Source organism: Engraulis encrasicolus, chromosome 3 (assembly GCF_034702125.1).
Source record: "Engraulis encrasicolus isolate BLACKSEA-1 chromosome 3, IST_EnEncr_1.0, whole genome shotgun sequence".
NCBI lineage: Eukaryota > Metazoa > Chordata > Actinopteri > Clupeiformes > Engraulidae > Engraulis > Engraulis encrasicolus.
Window position 1 is genome coordinate 23372130 of NC_085859.1, and position 15329 is coordinate 23387458.

The window sequence follows — 15329 nt, forward strand, 5'->3', positions numbered from 1 at the left end:
TAGTGATATAGTGGCGTTTCTTCTATGGGCTTTCTTATGGCAACAAGAAAAGTTCAGCATTTAGCCATGAGAAGGGGGCTCTATTAAGCCAATGTGTGGTCTAGACTCCATGTGACTGAGTGTCTAATTAGTAGCTAGTAATCAATTGGTGCCTTTTGACTGGCCAGGGGCGGCCCTCCAAGGAGGTAGCTGTTGATGAGTTTTGAAAATAAAGATGTCGATGTGTGATGTGTGATGAGGCAGACTGACTGACCTGTGAGAGCTGGCTCCGCCAGAGTTGACGCTGTCAGCCCCAGTGGTTGCCACGGACGCCAGCGACAGGCTGGACCCCGACTGGGCATGGATCAGATTATCATCTGCACAAGGGAAAACAAACAAACAAACAAAATCTCAACACTGGAAATAACATTGAAAACCTTACATTAGGATTAGTCATGGTATTAATTGGTCCATTGGGTTCTGTTATGTACTCGAGACCCTAACTGGGAGATTCCAATTCTCATTCTGTGGCCCCTTAATTTCCCTCTGATAGTCAGAGTGTTCATCCTCTCAAACATTCCTATCGCACTGGGTAAAACAACGGTCAAGGGTTAATCTCATGCTTCACCAAACCCATTCACAAATGTTACCTTTTTCATGAATACTTACCACCACCAAGTTCTAAGTATTCATTATGACTGGGGAAAAAGGATCTTCTCCATGGTCCGCCATTTTGATTTTCCAGACATTTTTAGCTGCAAAACTTACTATACTTTGGTAATACTAGTAAATATTTGGTTTACTATTTAGTAAATATTCATGAAAAGATCACATTTGGTCATAGGCAGTAGTGTTTGGCTGAGCAGCATAGTTGCAGTAGCCATTCTACACAGTGCACCCTTCAAAATGAATTTGTATAGTTTTCTGACATGGCACTTGGATGGTGTTGCATGACCTCTTCACCTGCAGGCAGCCCTTTGGCAGGCAGGTGCTATAGTATAGTGGTCTCTTGTTATGCAGCGCCACTATGCTGCCAATTAGTCGATAGTGGCCCGGGCGCCTTTGCCAGAGATTCTTTAAGTATATAGAGATATGCCAACATAATAGGTTTCTAGGGGCACCTAAAGTGACCAGGTTCCGGTCTGCCTAAAGGGGCGTGCCATAATGCTCCTAGAATGAATAGAACAGTCCTTAGGTCTGCCTAGGTCTGCCTTAAGGGGGATTTCCCCCCCCTCCCCCTTGCAATAATAGAACCCAGAAACAATGGGCCAATGGAACCTCTCTCTCTACTCTCTCTGCCTTTGCTGCGTCAGCATGATTCGGCTGCCCTGTGGCTAATCTACTCCTGCTCCATTATCTCTTACGTAATTATTTCCCGACTAATCGACTTTGCGCTTTGCAATTTGTCTTGTTTGTTTTGCTTCCTTCGCCGCCATGGCTTTTTAGCTCCGTGCGGGATAACTGAATGTTGTGCCCTCAAGATGTATGTTTACGGAGCTCCACCAAGTGGAGCACAGAGCTTTGAGAGTTTTGTCATGGTTACGGCTCAGTGTGTGCATTTCATCATGAATAACTAACTAACTCCCTGCTCTCCATGTCAGCAGCACCCCAGCCCTCACATGACTAAGGAAGGCTGCACCTCTACACCTCTGGTGCAGCTCCACAGCCAGGACAAGCACCGAGAAAAACAAAACAAAAAGGAACAGGAGAGAGAGAAACAGAAAGAAAGACCAGAAGGGAAACAAAAGAGGCAGAGGAGAGAAAAGAAAGAGGACAGGCAGGAGAGAGAAAGAAATAAGGAATGAAAGGCATAAATAAATAAAAGGCAATGATGCTGTGTATACAGAAGATGAGACGTGTTCAAGCCAACAGTGAACTGCCCACAAGCTGGTGGCTGCATCTAATCATGAACTGACTGATGTGTTCACACTAAGAATCAGAACATTCAGGAATCGTAAAGTTAGTTCACAATGTTCATGTTTTCTCTTTTCTTTGTGAACCATGCCAACAACAACATAGACGTCATCAGGTTTACCCATCAGTAAAACTAACACTGGGAGTGTATTCCAATATGCACACTCCCGTCCTCCACTTGTGCTTGTGGCCTCGGCCCACCTCCTTGCCCCGCCTCACTGGAGAAAACAATACAGTTTCCCAGCTGTCAGCCTAGCCACAACTTTTGGGGGACAGTTTTTCATTCACCATCCCAATTGCAAATGAGAAAATGACATTAGAATTGTGCTTTTGCAAGATATTGAATTCATTTTCTGTCATCATGAGGTCACAAGCAGGCAAGTAAGCAGGGTAGGACGGAAGTCCTCATATTGGAATCCACCCTGGGTGATGTGCGAACTGGCACCAGCGCCGTTCTGAAACCAGCCCTGAAGAGGTACCATAGAGATGCAGGAGTGCTTACTGGCAGGAGGGGACTTGGCGTAGTGGTCGGTGACCGAGTCGTCGTGGAAGACTGATTTGGGCCGCTGCTTCTTGGGCTTGGGTTTGGGTTTGGGCTTGGCCTGGCCCTGCTCCTCAAACATCTCCTGCTGCTTCCTGCGCAGGTACTCCTGCTTGATCAGCTCCCGACGCATCTTCTCCTCCTCCTTACGCACGCGGTCCGCGTCCGCCTTGCGCCTGGTGACCCCACCCGGCACAACAAACGTAGTTAGCATTGCATTAGTTAAGTTTATTTCACAACACAACTTGAACATGCCCATATGCCCAAACTCACACTGCTATTATTACTGTAGCAAATGGAAATGGGTGCAGTTCCACATCAAAATTCAGTTCCTCAATCTATTTTTGAATGCATATACAGTAAAGTAAAATAGGAGTCACTCAATGTGTACCATGTTTTCTTGACATACTATGAGCAGGGTGTCTACAGGTTTGACCAAGTCAAAATTAAGACATTTTAAGACTTTTCAATACCATTTTCCAAATAAAATTAAGACCAACTCGCGGTGTTTACAGGTTTTAGCAAGTCAAAATTAAGACATTTTAAGACTTTTCAATACCATTTTCCAAATGAAATTAGGACCAACTCGCAAGATCATACACAGGTTCAAATGAAGCACCAAAACCAATTGGTTATTTACATTAATGTAGCCGTTTGAAAACACAAAACTATACACAATGAAACTTTACACTAAATAAAATTCAATAATGCGTTCTAAATTACACTACATGGCTACAACTCCCGATTTCCGTCGCGAAGTTCATCACATGGCTGACATAATTATTCCTCCCTAAATTAAGCTCCACAAATTTAAGACATTTGGGTTGAAAATTCAAGACAAAATAAGACTTTTCAAGGCCTTATATGGCGAAAATGAAATTTAAGACTTTTTAAGACTTTTTAAGGACCCGCGGCCACCCTGATGATAGCTCCTTGCAACGTCCAGGCAATTTCCATAAATCCAATCACACACACACTAACACCTTAGAAGTCTGGTGAAAGTGTCATGAAAGTGGCATGGTATGCAGGACATACAAGGGGAAACCCAAGTGTGCATGAGTGATGTGTGATGTGAGTGTAGGTGTGCACCTGGCTTCATCCCTCTTCTGTTCGGTCTCGTGCTCCAGTAGCAGCTTCCTGATCCGGGCCTCCTCCGCCTTCCTCTGCTGCTTCAGGAGGAACGCCGCTCGCTTCTTGGCCAGCTCGTCCTCCGCCTTCTGCTCATCCTGCGCACACACACACAGAAATGGAGGGGGGAAAAAAACACAAACACAAGCACGCACACACACAGTTCTACTTTAGTGCACAAAGTACATAGCCAGGAGATGACATCACATTACACTCAGCTGAGGCTTTCAACCAAAAGGTGTGATGGTTATTTTAGGGAGACAGGGACAGTGTTCCTGGAGCAAGGTGGCCAGGGTTAGATGCCTTGCTCAGGTGCACTTTGGCCATGAGACACAGGGTGCAGGATAAGGAGAGCATTAGTTATTTAGCCCCGTCTTTCCCACCCACATGCAACTACTATTCAAGAACAACTCTCAGACCATTTGGACCCTGCTGCCTTTCTGTATAGAATAGAGGACTGCAGTTTATTTCAGCTAAGAGAGTGAGTGAGAGTGAGAGAGCGAGAAGAAAAAAAAAACTTCTGAAAGTGCAAAATCCTGCCTTGAGGTTAATCCCAGAGGCCTCCATGTACTTTTTACTTCACTGAAGTGAAAATGAAGCTAATGCACTTTAGGCAGGTGAAAATATATGCTGCGCTCCAACAGGGTCTCAAATCAAGTGGAATTAATGGATATAATTCTGGGGAGTTTTGACATCAGAGTAAATTAAAAACCTGCAGAGTGGAACCGGAGATGTTCTAAACGTCAGATTTAAGAAAATCTTTGGTGATCCCACCACCAGCACCAACCTTGAAGAAGAAGCCCATGGCTGATTTCGTCTCGCCGTCGGCTGCGTCCCCAGTGATGTCCAGCATGCTGCCTCCGCCTCCGCTTTCCTCCACCTCCCCGGTCACATCGGACATGTCCACCTCGATCAGGTTGGCCCGGTTCCGCGAGTCCTCCTCGTCCTCGTCCCTCAGCTCGCTGTCCGAGCCAGCGCCCAGGTCCGGAGACGCCGTCCTTCCAGGCTGAGCTGCGGCGGCGGCGGCGGCGGCGGCCTTGTCGAAGGCCACGTGGACGGGGAACTTGGAGGCGGCCTTGCGGAGGTTGGCCTCCTCGTGAAGCTGGAAGGGAGTGGAGGAGCTCCTCATGTTCCCGGCGTCCTGCAGGCTGACCTCGTCGGCCTCCGCTCTGGGGGTCCTGCCCCCGGGGCTGGCCACCCTGTGCGAGGTGGTGGTGGAGGTGGGCGTGTGTCCTCTGCTGCCCCCCTGCTGCTGCTTGGCCGCGTGCTCCTTGGCCAGCTTCAGCTCCGAGGGCTTGGAGCGGCCGGCCCTGGAGGAGGAGCTGAGCTTGGGCGGCTTCCTGACCGTCCCTCCCCCACCACCGGAGCCGGCGGGACCCGGCAGGCTCTCAAAGTGCATGGCCTGGGCCTGGGGGTACTTGCCCTCGGCTGTGGCGGGGGCGGCGCCACCGTCGCCACTCTGCTGCTCCACCAGGGGAGACTGAGGCGTGGGCGTGGGCGGAGACATGATGTTCTGCTTCATCAGCAGCTCCTGCTGGAGCGACAGCTGCATCATCTGCTGCTGGATGCTGCCGATGGCCTCGTTCAGCAGCTCGATGGAGCGGTTGCACTCGTTCAGGTCCAGCTCCTCCTCCAGGCTTCCGGGCAGGCCCTTGGACTCGATGAGGGGGGAGACGGGCGTGCTGCTACTGCTGGTGGTGGTGGTGGTGGTGGTGGTGCCGACAAACTCCAGCGTTCCCTTTTCGTCCTTCTCCTGCTCTCTGCCCGCCATCGTCTCCTTAGCACGGAGCGCATCCACAAAGGCGTCGTCCTTGGACGCGGTCGCTTCCTTCTCCTTGGCTGCCGATTTGTCCGACGGGTAGTCCGACTTGATTGGCTGCGGCAGCGTGTCGCTCTTCCCCTTGCTCTTGACGATGTGCAGGAAGGCCACCTTGCCCAGCTTGAGGCGTTGGCGTGCCGACAGCACCTCCATCTTGCGCTTCTGCGTCTCGATGGCGCGCCGCTTCTCCTCCAGCTGCATGCGCAGCTGCACCAGCTCCGACTGCAGCACGTTGGCCGAGTCCTTCCCTCCGAGCGGCGTGGCCGTGCCCGTCCCGGGGCTCTGGTCGCGCTTGCTCCGCCACGAGGTGACGCTGGCCATGGAGTAGCTGTTCTCCGAGCCGTCGGGCGTGGTGCGCTGCGAGCTGGTGGCCGACATCAGGTCCTGGTTGCTGCCGAAGCGGCCCTGCTGCTGGCTGGCGTGGTGCAGCTTGCGCTCGGCGAAGCTGGTCATGCGCACGCTGCCGCTGGCCACGCTGCTGGCCGCCGAGTGCACGCTGCTGAGGCCGGGGCTGGAGCAGCGACTGCTGCCGCCGTTGTTACCGCCGCCGTCTTTGTCCTTGTCCTCGTGCTCTTTGACGCTCATGTCCTCGCGCAGCTTGGCCGACTCCTGCTCCTCAAAGTCCTCAAAGTCGTCCTCGTCCTCGTCGGGGCACGGCTTGTCCCCGCCGTGGTCGTACAGCTCGTCCTTCTCAAACTCCAGATCGCAATCCCGCACGCCCTCCACCGTGTCCGTGTCCGACTGCTCCGTCTCCCAAGCCTGCTGCTGCGGCTGCTGCTGTAGTTTGTCATCGTGTCCAGACGAGTGCAGGAAGAAGCCGGGGGAGCGGTCGGCAGCAGCAGCAGCAGCAGCAACAGGGGAGAGATCCGCACTGCTGGCAGCCAGAGGCTTGAAGGCTTGGCTGGGGGCCAGCTGGGATGCAGGAGGGGGATGGGACTCGGAGGAGGCGGCTTGAGCAGCAGTGCCATTAGCGTCCACTACTTGCGACTGGGCCACAAACTCGGCACTGGCGTTGGGGGTGAAGGTCCGGTTAAGGCTGTGGTTGGGTCTCCGCCTGGGGTAGGAGGAGGACGTCTGATGCTGTGGCTCTACCGGAGCACCACCTCCCACCACCCTCCGCGTGGAGCTGCTCCGCCGCACCTCCCCCGACTCCTCCTCCTTGTTCAGGTTGATGGACTTCTCCTTGGCCGGCTTCAGGGCGGCGGGCATCAGGGGCTCCAGGTAAAACCCCTCGTCCGCAGACGACGCAGCAGCAGCAGCGGCAGCCAGAGCTGGAGCCGGAGCCTTCTCCTCCTGCCTCATCCAGGAGTTGGTCCTGGGCACCCCCGGGGGGGCGCCACCCTGCCCGTGGCCCTGGGCGTCCGCGGCTGCCACTACAGTGCCGTCTCCGCTGGCGGCGGCCAACACGGCGAGCCGCTGATCGTCATCGTCCAGCATGTTGACGTTGGCCAGCAGCGCGTGGTGGCCGTTGAGGCGGCGAGGGCCGGCCGCCTGGAGCTGAGCGGCGTAGACGCTGTGCAGGTGCGCGTGGTGCTTGGGCGTGGTGCTGGCTGCCAGGCTGTCCTCGCTGATGGAGCAGGTCAGGCTCACGCTGTCGCCGGAGTGCAGGTCCACGTCGCTGTCGGTGGCGGACGTGTGGAGCAGGAAGCGGTTCATTTGGGACAGCGGCCTGAGGCAGCGGGAGAGGACAAACACAGATGATGATTACGACGGACTATTGCCACGGAGTATTACTACGAGCTATTACTATGAACTATGCAATTTGGAAACCTACGTCAGTACTATGGAAAAGATTCCAAATTGCAATCCCATATTGCAATACTGTTCTGTGAAATGCAAAATCTTAAACGTGTCTCAAGGTCTGTAAAACCATTTTTCCCATTTTATTTTATTTTTCTACATTTACATGAGGCAAATTCATTATACCTCTGTCTTTTCTCTGCCCAGCTCGATCCTCTGTGGCTGTCCTGTGTGAAGGAGTTGGAGCGAATACGGCTCCCTGTGGGGACAGAGGAGACACAACACACTCAAAACACACACTCAAGGAAGTCTCCACTCATTAGAAACAGCCACTGGCATGGTTACATATATTATATGATGGACAAAATGAGACAGAATTATGGCAGTCTGCAAAAAATAATAATAATAAAAAAATCAGTGGCAGCCTGCCAAAAAATGTTGCCATGTAATTCATGCTGCTGCAATATAATCGAGCCCAGTGTCCGTCACAGCGGTCATGAAGAGGCTGCAACAGTGTGTGTGAATGGGAGGGGATATGAGGAACTTACCCAGCATATCGTCACCCTGCTGGGGCTTCTGCTGCCTCTGTCTGAGGGGGAGGAGGGGGTGTGGAAGGCTGAAGCTGGGGCTGCCTTTAGCACTGCAACACAAACAGTAATCAGACACATTATTATACTGTACTACTAAGAGCTCAGGACATACAGTAAGAATATGTCCCCACCTTATTGTTGGCCGTGTGTTTAGTGAGTCAGATGGTCTTAAACGTAGACATGCACGCACACACGCAAGATGCAATAAATGTACACCGGCAAAGAAAACCTGCACGCGAAGCAAGCATATACCACATATCTGACAACAACTCTAACCCCACCATATATTATGCCATTATGATCTATTGTGACTGACTGATGTCCTGTGGGCCTTCTTCTTGACTCTGGACTGTTTTGGCTGTAGTCCAACTCCATAATGAAGCAGCCAATACTAGCCAACCCCAGGGGACACCGTGTTCCCTCTTCATTCACAGCACAATCAAAACACAGACAGCTTTGGATATGTAGGGATGGGGTTCAATAAGCTATGCTTCTACCCACTATTTCTCCTCAATCCTTCAGGTGTGTCAAGTAGGTTTTTTACTATTGATATATTTTTGTTATTGTTGACTTGGAGAATGTTGATTTCCCTTACAACATCTGAAAATAAATCAAATAATAAAAAACCCGTACGCGCGCGCACGCACGCACGCACGCACGCACGCACACGCACACACACACACACGCACGCACACAGGCACACAGGCACACAGGCACAAAGCTTCATACAGGCACAAAGATCTGTACATTTTAAACAGCAGAAAAGGATAAAATTCACATTTCCGCCTTGCTTAGTTTCTGGCCAATAACAATAATTACAAGCACCCCAAGAATGAGGAATAAGTACAAAAGTCTAAAAGGGAGAGGCTAAGAGGGCTTAATGCACTTCACTCCCAGAAGAACATTGATTTGGAGTGCATGCAATAATAGCATTACTGAGAATCTCCATCAGACCAATCATGTCATTACATTATGCTCCACTAGAGGGCCTGCCTGAGCAGCTCAGCCAATGAGGTGTTGTGCTATCAGACAAACAAATCAGTTAACTCTTGCAGGGCTCTCTGAAGCGCCATGAAACCAATTTGATTCTTCCCACAGAGAACCATCTGAGGATATCAGTCATTTAGAAAGCCATCTTAACCTCAAAGAGGAGGAGGAGTCTAATCCCAGCCTGAGCCAGACCTAAACACTGACTGACAGTGAGCATGCAAGCTTGCAGGGTACATTGCACAATCACACCAAGCATGATAACTGCAATGCGTGTCCCCAGTGAAGAATGGATTTAGCGTAGTTAAAGTCATAATTGTGGTCAGCATTCACTGTGTGATGTGAGTGGGCCTGTGTTACGATATGAGAGGTCAGGGAAAGGTCAGTGCATGTAGGATATACACAACACTTCCACATGACACCTCACTTAGCCCAAGGGGGAAACGGCATTGGTTTTGGGGTTGACACTGCCCATATAAGTAAAGGGCAGGTGAACAGGAGCCTCATGTACAAAGACTTCTGTAGATTTCTTACTGAGTCTTTCCGTAAGTGAATATCTCAAAAAATGAATTTGCGCCTGAAAATCTTAAATGTATCACTCCAAACACAAACAGGTGTTCATGCTGATTCATGTGGTATGTCCAATTTCACATTAAATTTAGTAAACGTGCACTTTTTCATGCTAAGTCAGTATTGGTACATCTGAAAATGTTTGTGGAGAGTTACTTACGGAGCATTTTTGTGCGTAAGTAAGTTTTGTACATGAGGCCCCAGGTGGTGGATTGATGGTGACACCGGAAGCAGCCGGGTGAGAGTCGGCATGCGGTCGACGTAGCTCCCGGTGCACTTGGAGCTTACTTGTATTTCTGGTGGAAGACCGGTGCTGAGCCGAGAAGTGGACCTACTCATTTATGTTGAAATGAGTAACTAAACCGAACCGCTTGCGCTGGCGGGCTGCGAGAGCCAAGGATTGGGCTAGTCACCTCTACAAGACTAGCCCCTCGTCGGTAAGATAATGCTCATGTTCCTTCCTACACCTAGCATGCAACCAAACAGTAATATTTCACATATCCTTTTCCATGTCATTGCATTACACGTAGTATAAGGTCGGTGATGCAAAAATTGGGAGATATTAGATCGAGCCATAACAGCCTGTCACAAGAGAGAGTGTGCTTGGCTGGTCTGGGGACCGGGGTCCAAGTTACCTGGCACAGGCGTCGGCGGTGTTGGGGGAGGGAAGTGCGGGGTCGGCCACGCCAGGCGTGACCAGGAAGCTGCGCTTGGTGGCGTTGGAGATGGGCACGACGGGCCGCGTGCTCTTGGGATGAGCCAGAGCTCGCGCTGCAGGGGAACACATGAGGAAGAGGATATTAAAGTCTCAACACGTAGACCCATCCAAAGATTGATACAAGAAACACACAAGTAGACAGAGACGTAAAAGTACACTAAGCCACATCATGGGTTAAGTTTAAGGTTAAGCACTTGCTGTGAAAATACAATTAAAATATTGAAATATTTCTAATATTTCTGTTAAATTACTATAAGAATATCTGAATTGAACAAAATGCACTGTTTGTTTTATTACATAGAAAAATACAACGCCACCACAGAGAAACTCTGGATGACAAAATGAGGCAAAAAAAAAGCATCTCTCACCATCTTTGGATTCTTGAATATCTCTTGGCTGAACAAACTCCGGTTTCACAATCTCGAACCACCAGAAGAGTTCGGCGATGAACACCATGACGTTATGCTGTAAATGAAATGAACAACATCAATTAAACTTCTGCAGTGACGACGATGCTGGACAATAAGCAGGGATCCCACTTCAAACCAGACTTAAAATCCCATGACTTTTCCATGCCTTTCCCTGACCATAATAAAGAACTTTAATGACCTCCCATTTAAATCTTTGGTCATCAATTTGTGATTAAGTTTTTCAAATGACCATTTTCAGCCAACTGTCACCAGGCATGTTTTTTGCATTCTAGACATGTTGCACAATGCACATTTTAGAGTGGGAAGTGTTTTAGACTAAATATAGAGTCTAAGGCTTATTATTACACTACTGCTAACACAATTCCATAATATTCCCTGACTCTACATGCAAAATGCAGATCCACCAAGTTTCCGTAACTGGAAAAAACTGTATTGAATTTCCATGATATTCCAGGAATTCCATGACCACTGGGAAGGAACCCTGAATAAGGTACACGTGCTGTGACAAAGACCCTCCACAGGAAGTGCAAGCAAAGAGCATTTATAGGAAAGGGGCTTTCACACCAGGAAATACATGGGGAACCAGATTGCATTCTCGCAGAAAAGGCTAAAAGTGGGCTTGCCTTTTGGGCCAGAGCTGAGCAGTTCTACGGAAAAAAGCATACATGATATCTACATTTAGATAAGAACACTGTATAACCTGAGCTGTTTAACTTAACGAAAATGTCATAGTTAACATGTGCGCCAACCTACCTTGGGAAAGGGAAAGTGGAATCACATGTGTACCAACATACAAGAACAACAACAATAATAATACTGTACATCAGCTTTGTAAACACCCAAGGTCACTTCACATGTCAGTAATGTCAAAGATTCTGTATACTTCCGGAATTTACCGTAATACAATAAGAAGGGAAGTATACAGAATCTACAGTTCCAATGTTTCATTTCAACAGAAGTGGCAGCAGGCTGTACTAGAACCCAAAAAATAAGCCCTCTTCCTATCTACGCTCCTTGGTAATAAGTGTTCTGGAACCCAAGAAGAGGTCAAAGGTTAGGTGAGATGGGATGATGGGATACTCACTTTGAGCACCAGCGGTGCGTAGAGCATGTCCTCTAGTGTTAGGTAGAAGCCTTTGTTAAGGTACTCGCTGGAGAACTCCCTCAGGAGTTGGATATTATACAGGCTGTCGGCTATGGAGGTCACTTCCTTTAAGCAGATATCTGATTTTACACCAAGACACAAACATTGAAAGGGAAGAAAAGCGGGGACGAAAAGAAAGAGAGACAAAAATCAAGATCAAAACAAGGAAAGCAGGTCTTTTTCCCCTCTTTTTGAGGCCTATCGCATTACAAAAGTGAACAATTCACACCATTTAAACATTAGAGTGTGCTTCACAATGAACCTTACGTGCAAGTAGTTGGTACTGCACGGGCATGACCTCAATAACACAGATGCAGGACATGAGACTATTCATAGCTGTACAGATTATACACTTACAATGACATCACAATCATAGCTATTCATTTCCTTCCACGACACCTTATGCCTACAGGGGAAAAAAGGGATAAATGGACCACAGGAAAACTGGAACCGAATTCCTCTGAATGAAAAACTCTGGCAGTAGTCAGACAATACTGGCCCTCATCTCAGCAGCTACGGTACTGGGCTCTGTGCGCCTGCCAGGCCCAGACATGATTTGGCAGTGACAATCTAATCAGATGTAGCCGGCCATCAGCCGGGCCCACCATGCAAATCTGCAGATGACACCCCATAGTGCCTCTCCCTCCCTGCTGCTGCTAGCGCTCAGTCCTCAGCAGTCCTCTCAGGGTCTAATCTAATGCAACAAGAGCAGCAGGCAGGCAAAATGCAGAGAGGACTAGTGCAGTGTGGCGGCAGAGTGGAATATGGCACCCGCCCCGCCAGCCAGAGTGGTGCACTTAAACAGACTGTTTGGAAGAAGATCAAAACAAAAGGGGAGCTGGGTTGTATTCTGCTGTGTGGAGGGAGAGAGAGAGAGAGAGAGAGAGAGAGAGAGAGAGAGAGAGAGAGAGAGAGAGAGAGAGAGAGAGAGAGAGAGAGAGAGAGAGAGAGAGAGAGAGAGAGAGAGAGAGAGAGAGAGAGAGAAGAGAGAGAGAGAGAGAGAGAGAGAGAGAGGGGGGGGGGGGGGCGGGGGGGCGCGGGAGGGAGAGAGAGAGAGGGAGAGGGGGGAGAGAGAGGGAGAGAGAGGGGGGGGAGAAAGGGAGAGAGAGGGAGAGAGAGAGGGAGAGAGAGAAAGAAAGAAAGAAAATGTGTGTGTGTGTGTGTGTGAGAGAGAGACTGCAATGTGTGTGTGTGTGTGTGCGCATGGGTGCTTGTGTACCGTCCAGCTTCATGACGTTGGGGCAGTAGTAGTGCACCACGGTGAGCAGGGCGGCCCCGTCACACACATCCCTCATCAGGTCCTCCACCAGGGGAAAGTAGGGCGTCTGGCGGCCCGAGCCGTGGTCCCGTCGATACCGCACCTACACACCCACCCCCGACACAGACCACACAGTTACCACAGGGGGTGGCACAGCAGCATACAAACACAGCACAGCACAGCACAGCACAGCACAGCAGAGCTCAGCCAGTGCCATCTCGTCTCAGAGTGGCACAGCGGGAGTGGGAGCCTGGCAGATCGAGATGGATGGCAGAACGCTGGGCTGGGCTGGGCGTGGTGAGGTTGTGGTACCATACACACAGTACAGCGCATTTGGCTTCTTTGTAGCTATGACAGGGCATGGCCATTATGTGCTAATGCTAGAAGATTGATGCTAAGATAGAGCTGACTGCCACTGGACCTCCCCCATTACCCTTTAAGCTACCATCTAAAATTAATAAAATACATCAGAGACTGGTTCACTATTTATTTCTATTGTTTGCTTGTCCAGCATTATAGCAGCAATGAACTTGCCAGCTAAATATGCTAGAATATACCAATGGTGTCTAGTAGTGATTTGGAAACGCAACGTTTCAAAATTAATACTAGACATCTGACCTACACAGAAACCCAGTGTCATAGCCAGTTTAGCAAAAAGGGGGGGAAAACAACAACATGTGCTCCAACAAAACATTTCACAAGTGTGTAGTGACTTACTAAAGCAATAAATCTAGACAGTAGTCGTTTTTACAGTCTGAATTCGGAAATTCACCAAATTGTTCGGTCATGGAGATTGTTGTAAAATCATTTTTGATTGCAATGTCATTTAAAAAATGTTTTTAAAAAAGAAACATTTAACTGAGTGGTCAAATACCCCTTTAAAAAAATAATTTTGAACAGTCAGACTGTAAAAACGAAGAAGATTTCAGCAAGAAAGCAAAAAGAGAGAACATCAAAGGCCAGTGAGTAAAAAGAAAAAAAATAAAGTGCGAAGTGCAGAGTTGAGGACAAGAAGGATTGCCCGTGTTAGACACAGATGTGAGGACTAGGCTTGGCAAGTGGGTACTCCATCAACGTGATCAGAAATGCCTCCAAAGGAAAAAAAAAAAAGACAGAAAATAAAACGGCACAAAGGAAACTAAAAACTGTGAAAATGGATGAGCCTTTAAAGAATGCCAATGGATGAAACTTTGAACCCTGTGAGGTGACAATGGTGTCGTTGCTTTACATGCACTTAACCAGTGTTTTTAAAATGTACCAATCAAAAGACAGTAAGGGGGACAGGTGGACACATGAATGATAACAAGCACAGCTTTGTTGGACAAACACAACCGTTTCATCTAGTCGTTTACCTCAGAAGACACGACAGTAGCAAGAGACACCACAGATTACCTATCAGCTCTAAACATCAAATGGAGTGGGTGTGGTTACACGGTTTAAACTGACAGAGCCATCTACCAAAATCACAGCTAACACAGACGGACAGATAGCCTCCAGCATGATAAGCACATCAACTGCAACTGCAGCTGCAGCTGCAACTGCATGGGTCTAGTCTAGTGCTGAGCTAGAAGCCAATGGGGGAAATGAGTGATGAGGTACAGTACCACACGCGACAGCTCCGAAGGCTCCAGCATGCAGTGGGCCAGAGCAAGCATGAAGTCAGTCTGGAGGACAAGACACAACAAACATGGCGGGGGACAAAACAAAACAACATGGACAACAATGAGAAAAAGCAGATAGAGAAGATAAAAGCAAAATAAAAAAGTCAAATGTTTGTTCAGAGAGATGTAGGGATAAAAGAAAAACAGTGGAAGGCCCAACTACACAACCGCAAAACAAATAAAAGAAAGAACAAAAAGAAAGCAGGGACAATTTGAAAGCCAAAAGCTGCCAAAGCCAAAACATGTGCTGGTGGTGGTAGTGGTAGTAGTGGTAGTGGTGGGTGGTGACTGGCAGCTGTACAGATATGGACAAATACATCACTACGTGCGAGTGGTGAGGTGGAGAGGAGGAGGAGGAGGGTCTATCAGCCAACTTACAGGTACTAGCTTCCAATACCATTTTGAGGGAGACTATCCAAGTAGCCGGGCAGAGGGAGAAGGAGAGGAACAGGGACGGGGAGAGGGGGTTTTGGAAAGGGGAGAGAGAGACATGGAAGAGGAGCAAGAAAGTGTCAGAGAGAGAATCGAAACAGGCAGGACTGATTTGCGTTCAGAGATAAAGAGGAGAGAGCAGTGTTGAGGGAAAGAGCGGCGTCGGCTGGAGAGAGATGCAAAAATTAGGCCTACGGACAGCAGCAGAGGAGAGAGAGTGGTCAAATATTAGTATATTTGCTAGGGGACAAGTCAGCTTAAGCAAAGTGGTGAGTGGGGAGAGGGTTGGTTTTGTTTGTCTGTTATAAAACGAGTGAAGCAACAGTGTTCAGCCCCAAAAAAGTCTGTGACATTGCCAGCGAGAACAAACACCAACACGGCAGCAGTGGCAAACGTACAGAGACGGCGGAGATGAGC

The 15329-nt window shown here is 48.9% G+C and overlaps 1 protein-coding gene across 3 annotated transcripts in view; it reads right to left on the minus strand.

Annotated features, from left to right (window-relative positions):
* Positions 1 to 15329, minus strand: part of camsap1b (calmodulin regulated spectrin-associated protein 1b) — a 44385-nt gene that overhangs the window by 4830 nt on the left and 24226 nt on the right. For all 3 annotated transcript variants that reach the window (XM_063195032.1, XM_063195030.1, XM_063195031.1), the window contains 10 exons: positions 12781 to 12922; positions 11502 to 11641; positions 10355 to 10451; positions 9904 to 10039; positions 7670 to 7761; positions 7308 to 7380; positions 4350 to 7050; positions 3524 to 3660; positions 2396 to 2610; positions 254 to 356 (listed from right to left, as the gene is read on the minus strand). In XM_063195032.1, the coding sequence (XP_063051102.1) occupies positions 254 to 356; positions 2396 to 2610; positions 3524 to 3660; positions 4350 to 7050; positions 7308 to 7380; positions 7670 to 7761; positions 9904 to 10039; positions 10355 to 10451; positions 11502 to 11641; positions 12781 to 12922 (3836 nt within the window). The remainder of the gene's footprint in view (positions 1 to 253; positions 357 to 2395; positions 2611 to 3523; positions 3661 to 4349; positions 7051 to 7307; positions 7381 to 7669; positions 7762 to 9903; positions 10040 to 10354; positions 10452 to 11501; positions 11642 to 12780; positions 12923 to 15329) is intronic.